Source organism: Cynocephalus volans, chromosome 11 (assembly GCF_027409185.1).
Source record: "Cynocephalus volans isolate mCynVol1 chromosome 11, mCynVol1.pri, whole genome shotgun sequence".
NCBI classification, from domain to species: Eukaryota; Metazoa; Chordata; class Mammalia; order Dermoptera; family Cynocephalidae; genus Cynocephalus; species Cynocephalus volans.
Genome location: NC_084470.1, coordinates 48619009 through 48644366, shown reverse-complemented (window position 1 = coordinate 48644366; position 25358 = coordinate 48619009). Strand labels below are relative to the sequence as shown.

Sequence of the window (25358 nt, the reverse complement as noted above, 5' to 3'; positions counted from 1 at the left end):
GTAAACTATTCATTTCTTTAGCCTTTTTTTACATTTGGTGTTTTTTCTTTCTGACTTTGGAGGCTCTCTATATGGAGAGATAGTAACCCTTTGTCTCTGATATAAATTGTAAAAATTTTTTTGTAGTTTGTCATTTGTCTTTTTACTTTGCTTGTGGTATCTTTTACCATTCAGAAGTTTTGATTTTTTGTTGTCTAATTTATTGCCTCTTTCACCTTTTTTTGCTTCTTGATTTTTGAGTTATTTTTTAGTAAAGTTTCCTCCACTCCTTGGTTGCTCATCTTTTCTTTTAGTAACTGTATAGTTTGTTCTCCCCTTCTCTATCTTTGCCTCCTATTTGCCTCCCTCTTCTCCCTTTCTCCTCTTAGCCTTTGTTTTCTTATGTAAACCTCTGATCCATTTAGAATTTGTCCTGTGTGTAGTGTGAGATATGGTTTCAATTTTTTCTTTTTCTGATCAGGTATCCAGTTATTCCAACATCATTAATTTAAAAATCTGTCTTCTCATTGATTCAAGATGCTCTTTTTGTTGTTATTGTTTAATATGTATGTATATGTAATTAGGTCTATTTCTGAATTTTCTGTTCTGCTCCATTGGTTGTATTCATGTGCCATTACAACATTGTTGTAATTATAGAGGCTTTATGTTTTAATATATGGTAAGGCTAGCTTCTTTTTCAATATGCTTTTTTCTGGCTACTTTTTCTTGTGGTTTTTCTTCCAAATATAAACTTTATAATAGCTTGTCTTGCTCTGAGGAGAAAAACCCTGATGTATTTTTATTTGCACTGAATTAAATGTATAGATTAATTTAGGGAGAACTGGCATTTTTATGGTGTAAAAACTTTTTTATCCAAAAAGATGGTATGCCTTTCCATTTATTCAATCCTATTTATCTGTCTTTCAGGAGTGTTTCATATAATTTTTCTCATATAAGTTCTGATATAAGTTTACATGTATGTATTTTATTTAATGTTGGTTTTATTTATTTTGGTATTGTTTTCATTATATCTTCTCTAGTTTTTGTTTGTATCTATGAAGGTTTGAACTTCATATGTTAATTTTGTAACCTGTTACTTTACTAAGTCATCTCATTGTTTGTAGTAATTTTGCCATTGATTAGTATGGGTTTTTCTAAATATATAATCAATATTATGAGATGAAAATTTAAAATTTTCTGAACCTTTACATAGAATATGCAATTTTTCTAGGTTACTATGAATCAGTAGTCTGGGCATATTTCTGGAGGTCATATTTAGCCTCTGTGTTGTATATATTCAAATTTGTTATGTACCATAACTTGTGTAAATGATATCATTTGTTTAATAACAGGAGTTAGAAAGGCAGAAACATATGTGCAGCGTGCTGCAGCATAAGATGGATGAACTTAAAGAAGGCCTTCGGCAAAGAGATGAGCTTATTGAGGTGTGTATATGAACTGTGGGAATACTCAATTTTGAAAAAATTGGATGAGATGAGGGTGTGTTTTGGGGGAGGGTAAGAGAGTTTGAATGCTGCAAAGAGTTTACTTATCTCTTCGCATTTGGCTGTATCCTAAAATTTTACAAACATGAAACGTAAAGGTAGGCTTAAAAAATTAATACTATGAACCCTATAAACATTCCCCCCTTTATTAGCAGAAGTTTTTATAAGTGTGTTTTATTCCTAAGCACACTCTTTCCTAAAGATATATTAAGAAATGGCCAAAAGGAAAATTATAGAGTATTGTTATTCTTTGAATGTAGTGAATGCCGTCTTTTGGGACGTGATTCTTGAGGAATACCGTTTTGTCTTCACTCGGGTAGATATGCTTCTGAGGTGGCTAAATGAAAAAGATAAAATTGCCAAGATACCTTATATGCAAAAAGATGAAGATCGGCTAGTGTGGAGGATCAGGTTTTCGCTAGAACTCTCTGTGCCACATTGTTGGCAACATCTTAGGAGTGGGAAGGAGCGTAGTCCACCAGGAACTTTTTGAAAGCATTGATCATCCTTGAGGGCCTGCTACCATGCATACATCTCTGTTCTTCTTGAAATGTGGTTTTTTTTCCCTTGAAGTTGTTTTTTATAAATATGGAAGTCAGTCTGAGGGGGATCCTGCCCACGATCTATGTGTGGTTATCAAGGGCATCTAATGTTAATTTAATGTTGATGATTAGGAAAGGCCAGCTCTTAATGATCCCAGAGGAGATACCTCACCTACCACACCCATCAGTACTGCTACTCAGTCACCCAGCCTCTCTTTTTCCCTTTCTCCTCTTTTCTTTTCCCCCTCAGATCTGCCTAACTTACTCTCTCTCTCCCTGTAAATGACTTACAAAGGCATTTAATACAGAAGAGAGATGACTATTTTTCTATTTGTGCATTGGTGTTATTTTTCATCATTCTTAAGAATAATTGAAGTGAACATAACCAGAATTTGTGGATTCTAAATGCAGATACAGATAACCCTTTGGAGCTATCAGATTATATGTGACATTAAGTTTTCTTAGTTTTTCCATATATGGTAGGAAGCATATTATCTAAATTTCGCATCTTGCTGGTATTTAAAAATAATGTGAAATCCTTTCCTTTTTTGTTCTTTTTTCTTTTTGTGTCTATATGCCAACTACTTCTTCTTTTTCTAATTAAGACATATGCTTTCTCCCTTTTATACTTTCAATGAATTATAAAACTGCTTTGGAGGCTAAAACTGGTGTTTCCTATAAATTCATGACTTTTTTTGCTATCCTAGATTTTGCTAACAAGTTCAAAATGGATCAAGCCAAGATATGTCTGTCTTGTATTTTTTAAGTTGTGCTTAAAAAAATAAAATTCAAAACTACTACTTGTTCTTTATGCCAAAGGATCATTTGTTCATAGGAAACCTGAATTTCCCTCTTTAGAAATGTAAATTGTTCCATGTTCGAAAAAAAGGCAGTTATCAAAGGGAGAATGCACATATAGAGCTGTATGTATATAGAGACCCTAGCTGGTTTGCTTCCACATACCTGTGGTTGGAGCAGTTATGTCTAGCCCCCAGTGAGAGTCATGTGGCCAAGACTCTGGATGTCATCTTTTCTTTTGGAAACCACTCTTGCTCTTCCTATTTATCACAGACTTTCCCATTTTGTTAAATTTCTTTATCAGCTTTATTTTTGTTCTATTTTCCTCTCTCTAACCCTCTCCCTTTTTTCTTTCTTCCCTTTTATTACTTCTCTTCCTCTCTTCCCCTCTTCCTCTGCAGGAGAATCAGCGCATGCAGCAGAAAGTAGACACCATGACAAAAGAGGTGTTTGACCTCCAGGAGACACTTCTTTGGAAAGATAAAAAAATTGGGGTATGAGATGAAATGGAGTTTTGGTTAGAAGCTCATAGATGAGGAATAGACCAATCGAATTTAACTTAGAGAGTCCTAAAAATCTGCCCTTTTGATATTCTTGAGCATTTATACAGTGTGAAATTTGATAAGCAAGAGACAGAAAGACTTTCGTGGGAAAACCTGATACTACGCCTGGAAAGAACTCTTTTTTCCAACCAACTCTGGGCTTGTGAAACCCACAAGTAGGAACTTTTAAAGGAAGTTGTTTTTTATTCCCCTAGGATTCTTATCCAGAAGTAGCCACATTTAATTCAAACTTTGTGGGTAACTTGATATCTATCCTTAGATTGCAAGAATTTGGATAAGAAGAAGATAGGGAGTGGGAGTAGGGAAAAGTTATTAATATCCTATAAATCCTTGGTGAATAAAGTAGGAAGAGATTAAAATCAGTTTAATTACAGAAGTGGATAGGAACGTAAGACTTGCTGGAGTTGCCAAGTTGTGAGGTCATCTCTAATTATAACACCAGAACTCCTCAAAGCTGGGGCCCAGATAAGGAAAAAGTCTTCATTGTTTTTTCCCTAAGCCCTGAAGGTAGATTCCACGTACACTGGAGACTGAAAGAATTCCAACCAGTTCATCTCAGGTGGACTTGGTCTGGCAGTCCCATCTCCTAGCATGAGCTGTCTGTTCTGCACAGTAGGGGAACCACTCAGCTGTAGCTTCCAGAGCCTTAGCTTGTCAGAGAACAGCTATGGTGGAGGAAGAGGTTAGGTGGGGTAAAGAAAAGTTGGCAAAGATCCCTGAGAGCCTGTGAGAGACATGCACGGATGTGAATCTCTCTGGGTCCTCCTCTTATTAGGGGCATTCTGAATCGCAGCCAGAGGTCAGAAGTATCTAGTCCTTTTCATCACTCCAAGGATTCCAACCCTCTCATTAATAAACACGTTGAAGAACCACATTACCAAATTACCGCAAAGTAGGTAATTTGTAAGATTTAGTTAAAATCTGGTCACTATCTAGAATGGGCTTGTTTTAGGACCTTATGTATTTTCTTTAGCATAGGTGTGCAGGTCCAGGATATCTAATTTGTATAATTGGCTTAGTATTTAAAACTCATCATCCTGGACCAGTCATAGAAAAACCCCAAACCTCTCAGTCCAATAAAATAGCTATTCAAAACAAAATTTTTTTTGCTACCAAAAAGGTATGCTGATGGTTATGATACAAATTTTTTGGCTTCTTAACTGTCTCAGCATTTAGTGAGTGAATAAGTGGATGTCTTTATTCTATGTCTTATATAAGAATGTGTTTCTTTGTGTTTTGTTAATAAAACTTTTTAAAAAATTTTTTTGAGAACATTTTAGAATTCACATGCAGTTACAAGGAATAATACAGAGAGATCCTATATACCCTTTACCTGGTTTCCCTCAAATGTGACATCTTGCAAAACTATAGTACAATATCACAACCAGGATATTGATCTGGATACAGTCAAGAAACAGAACATTTCCATCACCGTGAGGAACCTCTCCTCTTGCCCCTCTCCCCCCGAACCACTGATCTGTTCTACATTTCTATAATTTTGCCATTTTAAGAATGTTATATAAATGGAATCATACAGTATATAACCTTTTGGAATTAGCTTTTTACACTCAGCATAAATCCCTGGAGATTTATCTGAGTTGTTGTGTATATCAATAAATAGTTCATACCCCCTTGACTCTTTGAATTTGAAAAATAATGCTAATATACAAATACCATAAAATTAACCATTTTAACCAATTTTAAGTGTAAAGTTCAGTTTCATTAAGTACCTTCACATTGTTGTGCTACTGTCACCACCATCCACCTCCAGAACTTTTTTATCTTGCCCGAGACTGTTCCTATTAAGTAATAAATCCCCATGCTCCCTCCTCCCCTCAGCCCCTGGCAACCACCATTCTGCTTTCTGTCTCTATAAATTTGGCTACTCTAGGTACCTCACATAAGTGGAGTTACGCAGTATTTGTCCTTTTGTGATTGATTTTACACTTAGCATAATGCTATCAGAGCTCGTCAGTATTGCAGCACATCAGAATGTTCTTACTTTTTAAGGCTGAATAATATTCTATTGTATGTATATACCACATTCATCCATTGATAGACACTTGGGTTACTTCCATCTTTTGGCTATTGTGAATAATGCTGCTATGAACACGGGTGTACAGATTTCTCTTTGAAGTAATTCTATGTTTAATTTTTTTGAGGAACAGCCATACTGTTTTCTATAGCAGCTGTACTATTTTACATTTCTGTCAGCACTGCACACGAGTTCCAATTTCTCCACATTATCACCAGCACTTGTTATTTTCTGTTTTATTGATAGTAGCCATTCTAATGCAGGTGAGGTTGTCCTCCTTTGACTTTTAAAAGATATATTTTCAGTATGGTCGATAACTACCTAATGTGTCACTTATCTCTAGCTTCATTTTCAAGATTTAAATTTAGTACCTTAATGAAGAAACATGTCCATTATTCCCAGGTACAAGTTCAGTTTTCTTCAGTTCTGCCTTCATTGAACTTAGTGGTCTTCCTTCTAGCTCCCCTGCAGTTCCAAGCACCGGGGCCCATGTGTAGAATAGGTGCATACGAAGGACTTGTGTATCTCTATAGCCCAACATAAACTTACTCCCTTTCTGACTGTAGATATTTGTGCCCCAGTGGAATTATATGGAGAATTAACCTTTTCCCCCAAAGTTCAGCCCATTATACATATCTTTTTGGCTTCTTAGTGCTAGAATTTGAGGTTAGGTCAGGAATAAAGAATTATTTAGATCTCTACAAGCATGCACTTTTTACCCTAAAGAAAATCTACTGTAGGAGCAACGGTTGCATGCAAACACAGGGTACTGGTTATATGGTCGGGTGATACAGAGGATTTCAGAATACATTTGGTCCAATTATGAGGTATTTCAGTAATCTTCAGATTTTTGTGGTAAAATGGGTAAATTTACAGGATATATTTTATTTTCCCATCCATAATTATGGGAAGATAAAATTAAAAAGTCCGAAAGTAAAAATAAAACCCAGGATTGTAAGATGTGGAAAAGGAGCAAATGTCATGTACTAGTATTTGCTAGAATTCCTAGTTTCATATTGGTCTGTTCCTAAGAAGTCTTTTATATTCATTGGTGTTGTTTATATAGAGCATGTTGTGACAGTGATCATTTACTCAGTTATATGTGGTGATGCATGCAGATACCAATGACCAAAGCTGTTTAACCCAGCAGAGATTAAAGTGACTATCACCAGATGGAAGGTATTGCTGTGCTTTTTCTAATGAGTGTTAATACTAGCTTGAAGTGTTAGAGTAAATGCCTTATACAGCTAGAAACTCAAATCATTAGTTTACATGCAGACTTGAGACACATCATATGGTCTGAATGTAAATTGTTGAAAGGAAGTTAGATATTGACGTTGAAGTCTGCATAAGTAAAGATTAGGACTTGCCCTATGGGCTACTTTTCCAGCAGCATCTAGGATTGTCATGTAGGATTGTTCAGTAAGGGAACACAATATGGCCTTCTTGGGCTTTGATATAAAAAGCTGTACACAAGGGCTTTGGAACCAAAAAGAACTAGATTCATGTTCAGACTTTGCCACTTACTGTGACTTTTGGGCAAAAAATACAACCTCTCTGAGCTTCAGTTTTCTGATCTGTAAAATGGGGAAAGACAAGTACATTACAGGGTATATAAGGGAGAAGTTTCATATGTAAAGTAATATATATAGGGACATTATGTGTATATAAAGTAGTGCCTGCCACATAATTTGTGCTACACAAATGATAGTTGTTGTCATCTCTTATTTACTTATTCCCAGTTTGGTTGCACAGTAGGATTGTAATGATTTAAAAGATTGTTCAAATATTCAGCCATCAGTAACTAAGCAGTTGTCCCACTTCTAAATCCAATAAACCGAGAGGAAAATTATCTGTTGTAGTTTAACTTCTTGGATTTGTGGGAATGCTGGCAGAAAGCATTAAATATATGAACAAATATGTAGAGAAAGGCTTTTTCAAGTAGCCCAGCTGTGAGGTTCCTGCACAGACTGCTTAACTGGGGTGTGTTTTAAAGTATTTTATTACATAGTGATAGTAGATTTGATTTGCCACTGATGACCGAAGTATGTTCCTGCTTTTGTACTGTCCTCCTCAGCTCTGGCAGTTGCAAGATTCAGGAAAGGGCAGTGAATTTACAAATGAAAACACCAGCCTGCTTTTCCTGAACCTTCCCTGTCCTCTTAGGCCCTGCAGGCAATGCTTTACACTAACTCCTTTAAGCCTCTGCCCAAGGGATGGGTGCTGCTATTATCCCTTCTGTTTTTCAGATGAGGAAACTGAGGAATTAGGTAAGTTAAGTATGTACCAGGACCCAAAAGCCTGATTCTGAAACCTGTATTCTGCTGTTCTCCATAGGTGGACTATATATTTTTTTTTTGTCAGTATTTTATTTTTTGTTTTTCACATTTTGAAAGTATATTAAGAAACCAAATGAGTCTTAACTGGATTTAATTAAATTAACAGAAATAGATTCTTGAGGGTCCTTTTGGAAATTAGCTATTTTGAATTACAGAGAAAATTATACAGCCAATAATTAATTAAAATACCTTATACATACTAGTTATTTTTCTTCCAGAACTATATTTTTTTATTTTTTAAAAAACTAGTATGTTCTTGAATAATCTGTTTTAGTTAGATATGAAATGTGTTTTTTTGTTCACAAAATGAAAGTGTACTGAGGAGATCAGTAAAGGAAACTTTATTTTACTATTGCTGCTTGTCTTCGTCTTCCTTTTCCTGTTTTTTTCATAGACTGGAAAAGAAAGATTTATTTTCCTGCTTGATGTGATAAGCATGTTTTGCTGGATTTATGCATGAAAATCAGTTTCTATTAAAACTCTCTGCTGGAGATGTATATCCATGTAACTTTGTATTTCTTTCCATATTTGACTGCTTGTTTCCACACTTTTAACTGATCCCTTGCTTTTTATGCCTTTATCTTTGCTTATTTGAATTAGGTACTTCTCTGCTATCTTTCACTTGCTCTTTTTCTGTGCCATTCTTTCCCTCGCTACCCTGCCTAAAACCAGGCCCTAGAGAAACAGAAAGAATACATTGCCTGCCTTAGGAATGAGCGAGATACGCTCAGAGAGGAGCTGGCTGACCTGCAGGACACAGTGAAGACAGGAGAGGTATGTTAGCAGTAGCCTGGAGCTCAGGTCCCTCTGCTTTACTCTGCCTTCCTTTTGTCCTCTGTCATCTTTTCTAGCATGAGTTCAAAACAGTATTTATTCCCTAATCCAGATTTGGTAGGTCTAAGTCATTTCTTCCACAGAGTTATGTTCCACATAACTAATTCTAACCAGGTTTTACCTGTGGCAAACATGTATTGTTGCAGAGTTACTTCACAGAGCTTACTGCTTCCATGTGGGCCATCTTTTTTGATGGTGGGTTTTTTTCTTCTCACAGAAACACGGCTTAGTTATAATCCCCGATGGCACGCCCAATGGTGATGTCAATCATGAACCAGTGGTTGGAGCCATTACTGTTGTGTCTCAGGAAGCTGCTCAGGTCTTGGAGTCAGCGGGAGAAGGGCCACTAGGTAAGACACTAGTTGCTATGCTGACTTGGATTAATGTTGCCCTGTTGTGATTCCAGCTTGTTCATATCCTTGCTTGGAAGACAAAAATAACATAAGGGCTCTCTGAGACTTACATAGATCCTTAACAGCAAGGATCTAGGCACATTGTCTTCAGACATCTTGACCTTGGGAAACCAGCATCTGAGTCATTGCAAGGCAGTAAATGTAACTGTAAGGCCTCTGGATAGAAGTACCGTGGGTATATAAACATTGCTTTTTCACTTACCTGTAAACTTTCTGCAAAGAGATAGTTCGGCACATCTCTCCTATCCTAGGGAAGCAATGGACTGGTAAGAGACTTCCCAAGTATGTTTTAAGTTTCTTCTTCCTGGAACATCTGGTTTTATGTTGTACACTTATCCCAGGGCTCTGTAGCTCTTTGCCGTCACATTTCTTAAGGCAAGAAACAGGTGATCAAGAAGACAGATACCAGAGGAGTGTGACCTCCAGAGCAGGGCTTCTGAGCCTCTTAAATTTAACTCTTTGAGAATCTCCAGGGAATCACAAAGGTTCGTTCATTCATTCCCCACCCCCCAAGAATCCTACTATACAGGAAGAAAAATGGCACAGATACATGTTATATCATCAGCTCACTTTTATTTATTAAAAAGCAATTTATTTTCCTTTTTTTTCTTGTTTTTATATATTTGTAGGTTTCCTAGGGGAGTGGGAGATACTGTAAGGATGTAGCAATCTTAAAGACATTTTAAAAGTTAGTAAGCACATTCTGTAGTGTTCAGAATTCCAGAAATGTAGAGCACTTTGATAAAGCAGAGGATGCCAGGTGAGTGATAGAGAATATCTAGAGAATGGAATGAGTTTATGGCTCTGTGCAGCTCAGGGTGTTTCTTCTGCTGTTTGGAAGGTGCTGAAGAAACCAGAACTTGGATTTGGCTGTGACCCTGGTTGGTTGTGGGGAGTGGTTGGCCAGATTTCAGTTGCTGCTTTAACTGAACAATGGATATCTCCTCAGTCCAAGGAGCCTATTTTAATGCAGGCTTGGAAAGAAGCAGCCCTCTCCACAGGCCAGGAATAAATCCTACAATCTTTCTACCAAGCCCAGATTGACTCTTGGCTGCCTGTATCTTAGAGTCAGCTCCCTTCCCCTCCCCGTGCTAGCTTTTGTACGACTTTGCTTCTTTCAGCATTGTGTTCCTCTATTTTCTTTGCTCCAGCTTCCCCCTGCCCAGTCCCGCTCCTACCCACTCTTTTTTTCATACATTTTGATCTCTCCTGCTAAGGGCTTAAGCCTATGGGAGCACCCTTAGCATTTGAGTTGTCTAGTGGTGAAACCTTGCAAATTTTTGAAACAAGGAAATGATCTCCTTTGTACTTCAGTTTTTTTGTGGTTGTTTTTTTTTTGTTTGTTTGTTTTTAAAGATGACCGGTAAGGGGATCTTAACCCTTGACTAGGTGTTGTCAACACCACGCTCTCCCAAGTGAGCCATGGGCTGGCCCTCTTCAGGTTGTTTTTAAGAGGAGAAATCACAGCTTTTGGGAGCAAATGTTATATTTGGTGGCTTGATAAATATCAGTTGTGTGGAAATACGTTTTGGATAATTAAGTTCTTTTCTGTAATACTATTAAAGCCTTTATTTCTTTTGATATTCACAGCTGTAAGTAATGTAACTTATGAGATAATGTTTGCTATGTATGAGTTTGAAGAATTATTTTTAATTGTTTATATTCTGCATCACCCCAAATTTAGTTTATACCCTGTTTCATTTGTTTTAGATGTAAGGCTACGAAAACTTGCTGAAGAAAAGGAAGAGCTACTATCACAGGTAAAGGCATTCTTCTCATTGGAAGGCAATATTAATTTTAACTAAGTTACATGGAAAAATGTTAGCAAACTAAAATATTTATTAGAAAGAAATTTGCTTATTTCAAACGTCATTACTCAAGTGAGATTTGAAGGATAAAAAGATAATTCAAATTTTGCCTCTTAATATTGTTCCTTATTCTTTTGAAAAAAAATTACAGGACACATAGTGTAAGGTGTCATATAGCTCTGCGAAGCTTGTTATGAGGACAGCAGTTCTCCACCCTGGCTGCTCTGCCCTTGCCTCTGACCATTTCTGTTCAGTTCTTTTAGCTGATTCTTTTGGTGCGTACTGGCCTGGACATCTCTGTATGACATGCTATGTTGCTTCTTGATTGTTCTGTTTTAGGCATTCTCTAATGACATCCTTTATGGAAGATGATGATTTAGCTGTCTTTCATTCCCTGTCCTGCCATACACATGCATACTTCCCATCCCCATATCCTGCTAATAAAGGAACAGTGTCATTCTAGTCATTAGTTGTTAGGACTCTCTAAACACTGCTGACGGGGGAGCCATGCTGTGTTCTAGGATCGTCTTTCATTTCCTTCACAACTATTAGTTTCCTCTAAAGTTAATATTGTGCTTTTTTTCTTTTTATTTGCTTGGTTTTCTATGTGTTTACTGCTAATTTAGCTGCAGCATCTCCAACAGCAGTTGAAATCCACCCTTAATGTTATTGGATGTATCAAGTGTTCTCTCAGTTCCTCTTGCATCTTGGAGCACATGACTTGTCCCATTGTGAACTAACAGCTCGTACCCTCAGTCCAGAGATGTGATGCCCCTTCACCAGCACCTAGGGTGTGTTCTCTGCCTGTGATCTGGGCTGGGTGCCCTTTTCCCAGTGTCTTATGCCTTCCTCCTCCTTTATTTGTTCCCTTTTTTTGCTACATCTTCCTGAGAAAAGGGTATGTGGGCTGTTGACTTTTCATGACCTCGTAGACCTCAAAATGTCTTCATTTTACCCTCTTACTTGTTAATAGTTTGGTTGAATGTAGAATTCTGGGTTGTAATCATTTTCTTTCAGATTTTCTAAAAAAAAGTTTCTTCAGTGTCCTCTGGCTTCCAGTATGGCTATTGAGAATTTCTATGACATTTTGGTTTCTGATCTTTTGTATTTGACCTATTTCTCCCTTTTTCTGGAAGTTTGTATCTGCTTTCTTCCTAGTGTTCTTAAGTTTCATGGTGATGTGGTTTGAAATTTTCATGCATGGTACTGGGATCCTGTCAATTCTAGGAACTTCCGTATTTTAGTTCTGGGAAAAGTTCATGAATGATTTTGTTATAGATTTTCTGCCTTCCTGTATTCTGTGTTATCTCATTCTGGAATTCCTGTTCAGTCATTCACCAAGTGTTGAGTTAGATTCCACTATTTAACAGGCACTATTCTAGGAATCTGGGATATTTCAGTGATTAAATCAGTTTATAAAAAGAAAAATCCCTGCCCCAGTGGACCTTACATTTTAGTGAGAGAAGATCAGACAATAAGCAATAAACATTATTAATAAGTAAGTTATATTGTATGTTAGAAAGTTTGTATGAATGTATTTATAATATGTGTTTTTCAAGCAACATTCAGCTGCACGGGTGTGGGTATAGAGTGGGTAGAGAGATTTTACCAGGTGAGTATAAGGGGGCAGAGGAGGTGAGGGAATGTATAAGAGAGTGACAATAATGATGGACCTAGAACTTAATATGGATAAAGAGGGTTGAGGGGACATCCAGGAAGACATCAAGGCACAGCGGAAAGAAGATGGGATCAATGGGTTGGGGGTACCAGTGGAGTTGAAGGATTGTGGGAGTTGGGGTCTAGAGAGGGAATGAGCTGGGAAGTTCAGGAATCGTGGTTAGAGAGAGGATACATGGAGCTAAACTGTATAGGGATTGCAGTTTTCTAATGATGCGTTTAGTATATGGCTGTGGGAGTGAGTGGCTGAGGGCAAGAAGGGACAGATGGCAAGATTCTTGGAGGAGAGGTGTTCTAGAAACTGAGAGATCAGTTATAGGACAGATCCTCTATTTAGATGTATTTTGAAATTGTCAAAAATCAAGACAGGAATAGTCTTGAGGGAGTGCGAGTCAGGAGCTAAAATGGTAGAGGAGTGGCAGTAATGACAGGTAAGCAATACAGTTGTCCCTTGGTATCCACAGGGCATTGGTTCCAGGACCCACCATGGATACCAAAATCCATGGATGTTCAAGTCCCTGATATAAAATGGTGTAGTATTTGCATATAACCTATGCACATCCTCCCATATACTTTAAATCATCTCTAGATTGCTTATAATACCTAACACAATGTAAATGCTGTGTAAATAGTTGTTATACTATACTGTTTAGGGAATAATGACAAGAAGAGAAGTCTTTACATATTGAATCCAGATGCAACCATCATTTTTTTTCCCCCTAAATATTTTCAATATCCATGGTTGCAGATGTGGAACCTTTAGATATGGAGGGCTGACTATATAATTTGAAGAAGTGAGATTAAGAACGGGCTTATAGGGAGTATGGAGGGAGAACTGTTAGGCAACAATAAGGAAAGCAAGAGGACACCTACTCCATCTTCAAGCTCAGTGGTAGGAGGCTGTGGAAGGACAAAACAGCTAGTGGTTCAGAGGGCTGCAGAAGAGCCTGGATTCTTAGGGGAGAGCAAGTTTCTATTACAGACTAAGGTAAAGGAAATCTTCAGAGAAGAGATTGAGGATGGAGGGGGTTTTGCCAGTGATGGACTGATTATTCCAGAGGGTCCAGCGGAAGAGTTTCAGGCGTTGGGAAAGCTAGGAGATGAAGGTTAGTGGTTGTACAGAGCTTTGTGGGGAAGAGTGCAGGAGAGAAAGGATGATCCTTTTCCAGATAGATATACATAGGAATGATGGGGATGATATTAGGCCTGGTTCCCTCAAGGCAGGTAGTGCTGGTGGCCCTGTGTGTCAAAAGAGCAAAGGTGTCTGGGAAGCATGGATTTAGTCCTTGTGCAGAGCTCACCCTTTCCTTATTGAAGGAGTGGCAAACTTAAGACTTAGTGCTAAGGCTTCTCCTTGACCCCTGTTGAAGGAGTTGAGGACAGTTGGGGAAACCACCTGTATATTTCTAGTTGTATACAGAAAGTTTTCTAAATAAGAATGTTTAAAACCTCTCTCTGAAACTAAACAAAACAAACTGCTCATGGAGTTTTCCATTTTTAATAAAACAAAAAAGTGTACTGTTGCACAAACATACACAAATAGTTAAAACCTGGCTATTTTTATTGGGAGAGACCTGGTCCTGGCGCTTGTTCCAGATAACTTATCTCTAGCACCTAGAACACTGTGTGTCTTATAGTAGGCATTCAAGAAAATAGTTCTTGAATGAATGAATGATTTATGTGACCAATACTGTGAGGATCTATCTGCCTTATTCCATGATGTGGCCATTGGTCCAAGCCTCTGCTTCATTTGAGAGACTGGATCTTGCTGATGAATCTTTATTTCTGCTTTAGATTAGAAAACTGAAGCTGCAGTTAGAGGAAGAACGGCAGAAGTGCTCCAGGAATGATGGCACAGCGGGTGACCTGGCGGGACTACAGAACGGCTCAGACTTGCAGTTCATTGAAATGCAGAGTAGGTACTAGGGGACAGGCCAGTCCTGGTTGATTTTATACAGGCCGTGTCCCAGGAGTGGGAGTGTGAGCAGGCTGCTGGAGTCTTGACTACCTGACACTGTCCTTTCCCACATTCACGTGTCATCTTTAAGCTCCCATGCAGCACCTTTCCCCATTGCATTTTTTTTCTGTGGAATTTATTTTGGATAATTGGAGGAATATGTTTGGAAGTAACTCACACTAATATTGAGTAGTTTCAGAATTTTCCTAAAAATATTCTTATTAACCCCAATTGATCTCTCTTAGATGGAATTTAAAACAAGCCTACAAAGTAAAGTCTAGTCTATTCAGTTTACCCAAATTATTTTAGTTTTTCTCCCTTTCTACTTTTGACCCTCTATTAGTTTTAAATAGCTACTTTATTCATACTAACTCCCGTACTAGGAAGATTTTAGCAGCAATTTGTATAGTTAGCCTTTTTTAGTGATGTATATTCGCAGATGGGGAAACTTATTTTTCCAATTTGAATAGTGGCTTTTCTGGTAACTGATTTTAAAATCTTGGTTATCCCATGGCCTTTTCATCTAAATATTCTGAGTTAAGCTGAATAGAAAAGACTTCTTGGATTAAGGCTTGTTAATACTAAGTTTTGAGGTTAGTATTACTTCCTCTGTTGGATATCAATTAGGACCCTTCTGATGTTTCCTGGTATTTTGTTCTGGAATGTTATTTTGGTATGGAGGGTAGATGAAGACAGGGACATGACAAGAGGCAGGCTGACTAGTTAGGAAGCTATGATGGTGAGCCTGGACCAGTAAAATGGCTGTCAACAGTCTTAGAGAGAGGGCAGAGGACAAATTTGAGAGATTGGCCAAAAGTAGCAAATTCAAAAGGAGTCATATTGAGGGAGGCTGGGCTGGCATTTATCTGTGAATGCTTCCTAGAGCTGGTAGGTGTTGTAGAGTTGCTATTTGCAGAAGGTAGGGAAAAGTACCCAGGGTGGAGGTGTAGAAGAAAGTTTGCGAGCAGGATTGTGAGAAGGCTGGGCCTGGTAAAGAAAAAAGCCAGTTGTTCTCCTGGACCAGAAGGCCAGGAGAGGAGCCTGGGCAACTCTTGGTCCTAGACAGTGCCTTGGCTGTTATACAGTGTTTGGAATGGGATTTCAAAATGATCATGAAATGACTGAGGCAAGAGACTTACACTTTTGAAGACATTAAGGAATGAGTGGTTTGCAGAGAGAAGGAAGCAGCACATTTTGGTAATCAAGAGATTACTGGGGATAACAATTAAAAATAAGACCCTGAAGCTTCCGTTTTAGAGCTCGGGAATAGGATTGTTTCTCTTTATTATCAGATGTGGTTTTTGGGGAGGTGGCTTTATATCCTCTTTACTTTTAAGGTGGCAGTAACTGTCCAATTAGAAAAATCTCTTGCACTGAAGATTATATTGGTGGTTGTAACCTTGGTCGTGTGGAAATGTAGAAAAGTTCTTAAGTTAGGTAATTTGAATATTTCCTTTGGTAGGTTAGATTTGGTTTATCTCCTGCAAGCCTTATGATTCTATAATCATTACAGAGTAATATTTTTGTTGAATTTGGGTTCCTAGAGGGATTTTTTTTTATCTCCCTCATTATTTCTAAACTTCTCATTTTAAGCAATTTACTTCTTTGGTGTACATTTAATGATTTAGAGCTCTACCTGTAATACATGATCACAACATGTTATTGAAAAGCTTTTATTTCAGCAAATATTTTTAAAGCACACACTATGTGTGAAGCACTTGGCTAGGTCAGATTTAAGAGAGCTAAGACAGAGCCGTTCTCCTTACATACACATTCAATAATATTTAAAAATCGTGTCATAAAGAAAGAATGCAAAGAAAATGCAACAAGGGAAGGAGAACTTACAGTTACTAAGAGTCACGGTGGAGGTGAAAACTAAGCATGGAGTCAAAGGTTGGTTAAGACTGAAATGAGGGGTGGGGTGAAAGGGCACTGGAGATGTAGAAGAGAAGCAAAACCTGGGAGGGGAAGGTACAGGGCTGGGGTCAGGAAACCAGAGGGCCCAGTCCCATAGGCATTGGAGGCTCCATGGGCCACAAGGCCGCAGATAAGGTTGGCAGGGCTCCTTTCTCAAAGCTCTGCCCACATACATCATGGGGTGAAAAATGAATTTTCTTCTAACTTTTGATCCAAGGGATACTGTTGCAACATATGTGCTAGAGTTTCTTGTGGTATATATTATAGTCCAGAACCTGGGCTGCTGGAGATACCATGGTTGCTGTGTGTGCATTTGTGTTTTGTAGTCTTAGACTGCACAGTTCTCTCTGCTGCAAAGAGCTTACTGCCTGATGGTTCACACCTTCATCTTTGAGAGATGAAGATAACTTACTATTATTTTCTGTTCTAGGAGATGCCAACAGACAAATTAGTGAATACAAATTTAAGCTTTCAAAAGCAGAACAGGATATAACCACCTTGGAGCAAAGTGTAAGTACTACTTCTGTATGATACCACGTGATTTAAATTTCCTTTAAAACACATGTGCTTCCTACATCTAAGTGGCTAACCCCATGAGTGCCTGGGTTTCTGTGGGCTGCCTTTGCAGTTGGATCTCTATAAAAGCTCTATATTAAAGTAGAAAAACCAGCAGAGAGCACCTAGCAACAGCCTTCTGTTTTCTCTAAAATTATAGGAAACTGTAGGTATAATTGTTTTTTGTAGGTATTTCAAGAGAACTCAAGATCAGAGTTTACAACAAAATCCCTGAGTGTACGTGGCAAAAAGTCTAAAAAGTTTTCCATTCAGTGGGTCTCCAATGATGTTACTTTGGCACTTTAACAGTATGGTCAATCATAAAACTTAACATGGGAAATTGGCCCTATGACTCTACAGCTGTAATCCTCTCTGGGAACACTTCTTGATTTATAAATAGCAGTTCTGAGAGGACCTATGATTCACCCTAAGGGGACTTGTTAGTTTTAGATTACTTGGAATTTGTAATGACAATGTATTTCCATCTTGGCTACCAAAAAGTGGTGGCTTCTAGTGCTGGATATGATAGTCCTGTGTTCTCATATTTATAGATTAGCCGGCTTGAGGGACAGGTGCTGAGATATAAAACTGCTGCTGAGAATGCTGAGAAAGTAGAAGATGAACTGAAAGCAGAAAAGAGGAAGCTACAACGAGAGGTATTTATTTTAATATGCTTCTTGGAGAAGACATTCTTAAAAAGAAAAAATCTTTTGGAAATAAGTTCTTTGCTACGTAAGAAATTTAATATTGGCTCAAATCTGACAGTAACAGCAGTGGAGTCATTTAGTCATTTGGGTTGGTTTTTGACTAGCACAGTAACTGCCATTTACTTTTATGTCTTGGTGATTTAGGCAATAAGCAAAAAGATAGTTTTTCTTTTTGTTTCACATCAGGTCTTTTTCTCTAACTTCTCTATATCCTTTCTGTGATATAAACAAATAAAAAAGTAGATCGTAGGGATCCCGTGCAAGGCCATCACAATTAGCAGTGCTTCCATTTCCCAGAAGGTTGAAAAGAAAATAGCACTGGGTTTTGTTTCTGACCATGTGAAGTGACTGTGCTCTTCCTGTCTCCAGTTACGCACAGCACTGGACAAGATTGAGGAGATGGAGATGACCAACAGCCACCTGGCCAAGAGGCTGGAGAAGATGAAGGCCAATAGGACAGCACTTCTGGCCCAGCAGTAGGAGGCCACCCTTCCACCCGGGTGCTGCTCTGTGGGGCCCTGCCCAAGGGACTGACACAAACCCCTTTTTGTCCATTGACACAAACACCTTTCAGTACTGTTTGAGTTTTGTCATTAAAACAGCTACCTTTGTATTTTATAATTTATGAGAGAATGAAGCAGTTTTGAATCTTCATGATTGAACACTTTGGATTTTGTTTGTAGTTTGATTCTAGACTAAGAACTGGTCCCTGCTGTTTTTGTTTTTTATTTCCATAATTCTAGAATCATGTTTACTCAACATTTCCCCCCAGCTGCCTCAGTGACTGGGCACTCAGTGGCCTTGGCACAGGTTCTGGAGGATGGCAATTCTGTGCATGCTCACTGAGATACTTGCTGGAGACTTCAGAAAACACAAGTGCCTTCTTCATGGTGCAATTCAGACTTCCGTGATCTCCAGTGGTCAAAAGACATTTACCCTTAATATTAGATAGCATTTATATTTTAGTGCCGAAACAAGTTCACAGGTAAGGAGTTTATGTTTCACTCAGATTTATATGTTTGGAGGAAAAAGCCTGTTTTTGTAAAATATTTAAATTTATATAAGAAAATATTAGAAAAAGATACAGGGAGTGTATATAGACTTGCATTATTGCACGGGGCTGGGGAAGTTCAAGGCCTGATACTCTTAAAGTAAGAGTAGGGTCCTTATTCCCCCCTATCAGCTGTGCTGTACCTTGTAAAGTATTTCATCTGCTGCTTATTTGTGGAATGAAACCTCAGACAAGCCCAAAGGGGAGGGGGCGGCGGGGCAGGGCAGGCAGGTGGGGAATCTGCCTGCAGATCCTATTAAACACACCCTTTTGCCAACCACAATTGGCTACTGACATGTTCATTTTGTTACACGAGCTTTTAAAACAAATCATGGCAACCATGTCCCTCCTATCTATCTCATCCCTCTTTTTTTCTCTCCTCAAGGAAAAATAACCTGGATTATAGGCCTTTTTCTATTAAGAACTTTAGTTTCATGTTTAAAGGTATGCAGTTCAAGAGGTTTTTTTTTTTTTTAAATCATTGAGTACAGTCACTTTACAGAATTTGTGAGTCTCTTTTGCTCTCAGAACCAAGGTGGTTTTATAGAAATGATACTGTATCTTCAAAGTGTTTACACAGAAAATATATTAGGGAAAATCTAATCAATCAAGTCATATCAGATAATAAAACTAAACTGGAAACTAGATAATAAAGTTAACTCAAAAGTGAATAAAATATCTCATAATTGTTCCCTTGTTTAGAGTAAGTGTAAAATATGGAAACCAACCACTTGAATTCAGATGACTTTCTATAGATTTTCTTTCTAATAACAATCATTGTGTGGTTGGGAGTGGGCGAGAGGGTGTTCTGAAATGGAGATTTATCCTAGAATTCCCCAGCTGGAACCAACACAGTGGGTGGTCCAGGTCTTGAGGCCTAGGAAACCCTTCTTCCTCTCCACTCAAGGTCATTCGGCCTGTGCCCTCCTGGGCTCATGGAACCTCATTTCTGTTGGAAACTGACCTTGCCTGCTTTGTTGTACAACAAAAATGTCTCTTCCATTCTGTGGTCCCAGTCTTTTCCAAATGAAATGGCTCCATTTCTTTAAGATAAGATATTGAGTATTGTTCTTCCCCCCTGAACTTTCTTCATTGAATCTGGTAATCTGGATTTTACCTTAAAACCATTGGCATTCTTTCTCTCTATGCTGAATGCTCCATTTCTATTAATGCAGGCTAATAATAAGGTAGTTTATTTTGGCACTTACAGTTTAAGTTTGTATTTTTATATCCTTCAGACAAGAATGCCTAGAAACGTCTTTATCTTAAGCTGGTAATATTCACAGCTATTAACAAGTGGGCTAATTTAAAAACTCATACCAGTTATAGACTGGATAAGGACTTTTTTCTTCCCTCAAGTTTTTTCCTTAATAAATTAATTAGCTTTGGTTACTGAAGACACTAATAGATTAGCAGTTCAAACTTTCTCCATAGTCAGTGTCATTGGAGCCCCTTTATATATTCAGGACCTCTTTTAAGAGGCATCTGAATTGACATATATCACCAGATATTAGAAATGTACCAGAATACAGAGAGAATCAAATCAGAGCATGATCTAGGCCTTTTTAGAATTTTTAAAAAATTTTAACAATTACTTGTGCATATTTGTGGGTACAGTGTGCTGTTTCAATACATGCCTTTTTAGAATTCTCAATGGTGCTTATACACCACCTTACCAGATCCCTAGGCTTTCAAATTTCTTTTGGGATTCTTCAGCACAACCAGGTATATAATACATGAAAATCAATTTACAACAGCTTTCAGGTATAACGAAATTAAATAAGAAATCACATCAGAACACATCTGACTATTAATAGCCAATCCACCATGCATGAAGGAGTGCTTCTAGTCAGAAGGCAAATGGGAGTCTTAAGTCCTACCAACAACATCAGGATACAAAGAAAGACCAACACATCTCAGAGTCCATAAATCCATATTTAACACCTCTCAAAGACCTTGTATAGATCGGGCAGGTTAGCAAGTTGCAGGATATTTCCATCTTCTGTGAAATGTTTAGGAGGCAGAAGGTGTGAGCGGAAGGCTTTATAGACAATGTGTTCCACAGTCCACTTCCAGGAGTTTGAAGTGGAGCCAGGCACTTCACTCTGGAAAACATGTTAGATGTCATAAGCCTCCTTCTTTGCACTGCAGCGATACTGGCTTCCTGGCTGATGGGCCTAGAAAGTCTTGGTGGCTTGTAATGGTCTGTATTATCTAATTCTTGTGAAGCAGTTTCTGTAGGCCATACTCTTAGGGATCCCACAGGCCAGAACGCATGACGTGAGGTTTTTAAGGGGGAAAGAAGAAGCCACTGTCTCCCAGGGAACCTTCATTTCCATTCAGGAAGAATGCGTTTATTGTAGCAGGATCTAACATAATATCTCATTATGGACGGACGCTGGGCTGACAAGAGTAGGAAGTATGCAACTCACCACTAAATTTGGGGGTCTTAAAGTAGCCCTGTTTTCCACAAAGCTCCATAGGTAAGAAATGAAAATAGAAGTGATTACTTTGTCTCATTATTCTCCTACTTCTAAGCTTTAGCTGTCTCATATATACAAGAAAATGTTCTCATCTGTCCTTCCTTTCCTTGAGGTAAATTTTTTTAATCAAATGAGATATCCACTGGAGTGAGAAGTTCCCTAGGGGCTTTGGCCAGCAGGACCTAGGACCAAATCTCTGCTCTACCACCTCCACGCTCTGGGAAGCCCTGAGCAGCAGCTGTCTTCCACCTTCCTCATCTGTGAAACGGGAGCACACCACTTCACCTCAGAGGCTGTAAGCAATCACTGAGGGGGTTACGTATTAAAGTGGCTATCCTTTGATTCTTATACTGTTTCAACCCCCTTTCCCCCCTTGTCATCAGACTGGAAAAAGTGACAATGAAACATTAGGAACCCAGGCCTTTTTTCTGTCAAGTTGACTTATAGGTGAAGTTATACAGCCTTGTTTTCCTGGCAAGGCAGTGGTCAGATGTCAAGTAAGGCAAAAGCTGAGAGAGACGGGGGAGAATGACCCAGAATCTGAAGACTGTCTAAACATTTAAGGGCTAACAATGGGAGATATGGAGCCAGCAGCCTTGGACAATCTAACTCAGCCTCCCATTTCTCACTGTAATGGCTTGTGTTTTTACATTTGACAGTTTCTGAGCTCCTGCTGGAGGTATATTCTAGACCAGCAGAAAGAAAGAAAACCCATAAAAAAAGCTGACCGTTGTATTTGAACCTTGTTATATACAGTGAAAACCCAGGATTTTAGAGATGGGCAAGTTTCATCTCCTAAGATTGTATGATGGCCTGTCCCAGTCCTGAGATGCCAATGTATACCACCATAGTACCTGCTGGCTTGAGAGAGTGGACTCCTCAGATATGTACTGCTTCCGGACGGAGTAAAACATAGCACATTCTTTACTGAGGCTTTCAAAACATTCCTTTTCTTCATCCCAATTCACCTGGTCCAAAGAATTCAATACCTCAAGATAGGTAAAGCTTTAAATGCATTTTCATTTCTAAATTAAGATCATAGTGTACTTAAAGCTAAAGAACTAAACATGACTTTTTAGGCATTAAAACTGTAAACTGGATGGCTCTACACTGGGGGGATGAGGGAACTTTGGTTGTTTTAACCTTGCCATCTTTAACATTCCAAATGAAGGTAGGTCACGTGCCCTCTCCCTCCAGCACACATGCGCACATACCCGCATGCTTAGTATTTGCTGACCACTTACCTCTGTGGCTAGTCGAAGAATGAAGATAGGCAGTCCCTCCAAAGGGGGCACATAGTTGTCAATTAGAAGGGGTAATCCAATCAGGTTCCCTTTCTGCTTGTAGAAAAACGGCCAGGACAGGGGACAAGAAATAATGTTGTTACACTTTAATTTAAACAAATTCCGTTTCTCCAGTGCTTCCCCAGGTCTTTTCCTCATACCTGCCACTCTGGGGGATCAGGTATTTGACTGGGCAGGGCACTGGGGGCAGATAAGTTAAGCACTTAAGAAGAGGGTTTTCATCCTGATACACAGCAGAACATCCTTTTCTTTGGATCTGCTCACCAAACAAAGAATACATGAAGATGGAAAGCCCCAGAGGTCAAGGGGCAAAAAGAAGGAAGAGGGGAGCAAGTGGCATGATCTCAGTTACTAAGGCCTGCAGGGACCGTGGGATTCAGCTCTCCCTCATGTCTGCGTCCTTCACCCTGGGAACAGGAGTGGGCATGAATGGATGACGGTACAGTTGCGTAACCTAGAAACGCAAACGGGGAGTGGAGAGCGTATCACATACGTTACATGCTGCTTCTGAGGAGGGCCACCCTTCTGGTTTTAATCTTGGAGCTTAATTCTTATCTGAAGAATATAACAGAGGTATAAGAATGGCTGTCACACCTCATCAATTTCCAAAGAGAAATAGTCAGCAAGCATTTCAGCCTTCTTCTTCAGAAATTCAACAATGTATTCAGCAAGTCCTTCTTTGGGACCATCTTCCTCTGTCCAGCCGCTCTCGGGACTATCTAAGGCAAGCATGGCAAGGTCGAAGAGAGGTGCTGGCTCCTAGGAAGGAGCAAGAGCATTAAGGAGCAAGTGTTAACAGGGCATCCAAATGAAGCCTGAATTCACACAAAACTTCTACCAAAATAGCCACAAAACCATTATCAGAATAGCAAGTGAGAAACCACAAATGTTAATTAAGTTCTCTGTTTTCCCCAAAGGAAATGCCAGAACAATTGACAATAATGTACCTGAATTTATAGGACATTCTACTCAACAAGATCAGAGTACATACTTAGTACACATGGGATATATACCAACATGGACCATCTTTTGGGTCATAAAACAAGTCTCATGTATAAAAGATTCAAGTATGTTCTTTGAAACTAAACACAATTCTAAATAACCTGTGGGTCAAAGAAGAAATCAAAAGAGAAATTAGAAAGTGTTTTAAACTGAATGGAAACAAAATTTGTGGGAAGCTACAAAAGCAGTAATAGGGGAAATCTGTAGCACTTAACACCATATTAGAAAAGAAGAAAGGACTCAAATCAGTGACCTCAGCTTCCTCCTTAAGAAATGTGAATCAGAAGGCAAATTAAACCACAATAAGTACAAGAAAAGAAATAATAAACATCAGAGTAGATATCAATGAAATAGAAAACATAAAAACAAAAGAAAAATCTATGAAACCAAAAGTCAGTTCTTTGAGAAGACCAATAAAATCGATAAGCTTCTAGCTAGACTAATCACACTAAAAAGAGACGACTTACATTACCAATATTAGGAACGAAAGAGGTTGTATCACCACAGATCTGTAGGTACCAAAAGGATAAGAAGTTTTAAAAAGCTTTATGCCAATAAATTTGAAAACTTAGATAAAATGGCCAAATTTCTTGAAAGAAACAAAATACCAAAGCTCATCCAAGAAAAAATAACCTGAATAGTTCTCTGAGGCTACTTCAAAAAGGTCATGGAAAAAATAGAATTAAAAGATAACACAAATCTTTCCATGACCTTTTTGAAGTACCCCCATGTATCAGAGAAGTTTAAATTGTAGTTAAAACCTTCCCATAAAAAAATCTCCAGGCCCTGATGGTTTCACTAGTAAATTCTACCAAACATTAAGGAATAAGTAACAAAAATTCAACACAAACTCTTTCAGAAAATGGAAAAGGAAGAGGATACTTACCCATTCTACAAGGCCAGCATTACTCTGATATCAGAACCACACAAATATAAGAAGACTACAAACTAGTAAATTCATGAACATAGCTGTAAACATTGTAAAAATTTTAGCAAATCAAATCTGATAATACATAAAAAGGACAGTACATCATGACCAAGCAGGATTCATCCCAGGAATGAACATATGAAAATCAACTTAAATCACTGTATTAACAAACTAAAAAAGAAAAACCATATGATTATCTCAATATATAAAGAAAAAACATTTGAAAGCATTCAACATCCATTCCTGAATAAAAACTGTACACAAACAAGGAATAGAAGGGAACTTCCTCATTCTCATAAGGGCATCTCCAAAAATCCTCCCTATGGCTAACAGCATACTTAATGGTGAAAGACTGAGTACTTTCCCTTAAGAACAGGAACAAGAGGATTTCCATTCTTACTATTTCTATTCATCATTGTACTGGAAGTTCTAGCCAGTGCAATCAGTCAAGAGAAAGAAAGAAAAGGCATCCGAACAGGAAGAAGTAATAAATGAATTTAGCAAGGTTGCAAGATACAATATCAATGTACAAAAATCATGTATTTCTATATGAAGGTTCTTCAAAAAGTCTGTGGAAAAATAGAGTTAAAAGATCATACAAATCTTTTCATGAACTTTTTGAAGACTCCTCATATACTAGGTAAAAAATAATCAGAAACTGAAATTTTTAAAAAATGCCATTTATAACAACATCAAAAAAAGTGAATATTAAGGGATAAATCTAACAAAAGATTTTCTCTCAAAAGTGATCCATAGATTCAACACAAAATCAAAATCCCAGGCTTTTTGTAGGTATGTCAAATGGAAAAAGAAGATATGAAACCATATAGGTGGTATGATTTTAACTGTAAATTAAAATTAGGTATTGAAGGGTTCCAGTTAAGATGGCAGAATAGACAGCCCACAGTGTCACTCTCTCCCATAAAACAACCAATTTACAACTATAAAAATGTAACATCAG

The 25358-nt window shown here is 38.2% G+C and overlaps 2 protein-coding genes across 9 annotated transcripts in view; one reads left to right on the top strand and one right to left on the bottom strand.

Annotated features, from left to right (window-relative positions):
* Nucleotides 1-18281, top strand: part of LRRFIP2 (LRR binding FLII interacting protein 2) — a 102635-nt gene extending 84354 nt beyond the window's left edge. For 6 of the 7 annotated variants that reach the window (XM_063114791.1, XM_063114789.1, XM_063114790.1 and 3 more), the window contains 9 exons: nucleotides 1332-1424; nucleotides 3226-3318; nucleotides 8434-8535; nucleotides 8813-8945; nucleotides 10719-10768; nucleotides 14288-14408; nucleotides 16798-16877; nucleotides 17474-17578; nucleotides 17999-18281. In XM_063114791.1, coding sequence (XP_062970861.1) covers nucleotides 1332-1424; nucleotides 3226-3318; nucleotides 8434-8535; nucleotides 8813-8945; nucleotides 10719-10768; nucleotides 14288-14408; nucleotides 16798-16877; nucleotides 17474-17578; nucleotides 17999-18109 — 888 coding nt within the window. In that variant the 3' untranslated portion in view covers nucleotides 18110-18281. The remainder of the gene's footprint in view (nucleotides 1-1331; nucleotides 1425-3225; nucleotides 3319-8433; nucleotides 8536-8812; nucleotides 8946-10718; nucleotides 10769-14287; nucleotides 14409-16797; nucleotides 16878-17473; nucleotides 17579-17998) is intronic. The other variant, XM_063114793.1, reaches the window with a different exon arrangement.
* The window catches only part of MLH1 (mutL homolog 1), a 45110-nt gene continuing 37343 nt past the window's right edge, over nucleotides 17592-25358 (bottom strand). Inside the window, exons 16-20 of one of the 2 annotated variants that reach the window (XM_063114784.1) lie at nucleotides 23937-23978; nucleotides 23062-23226; nucleotides 22408-22500; nucleotides 22018-22131; nucleotides 17592-20785 (exon numbers count right to left, since the gene is read on the bottom strand). In XM_063114784.1, the coding sequence (XP_062970854.1) occupies nucleotides 20618-20785; nucleotides 22018-22131; nucleotides 22408-22500; nucleotides 23062-23226; nucleotides 23937-23978 (582 nt within the window). In that variant the 3' untranslated portion in view covers nucleotides 17592-20617. The remainder of the gene's footprint in view (nucleotides 20786-22017; nucleotides 22132-22407; nucleotides 22501-23061; nucleotides 23227-23936; nucleotides 23979-25358) is intronic. The other variant, XM_063114786.1, reaches the window with a different exon arrangement.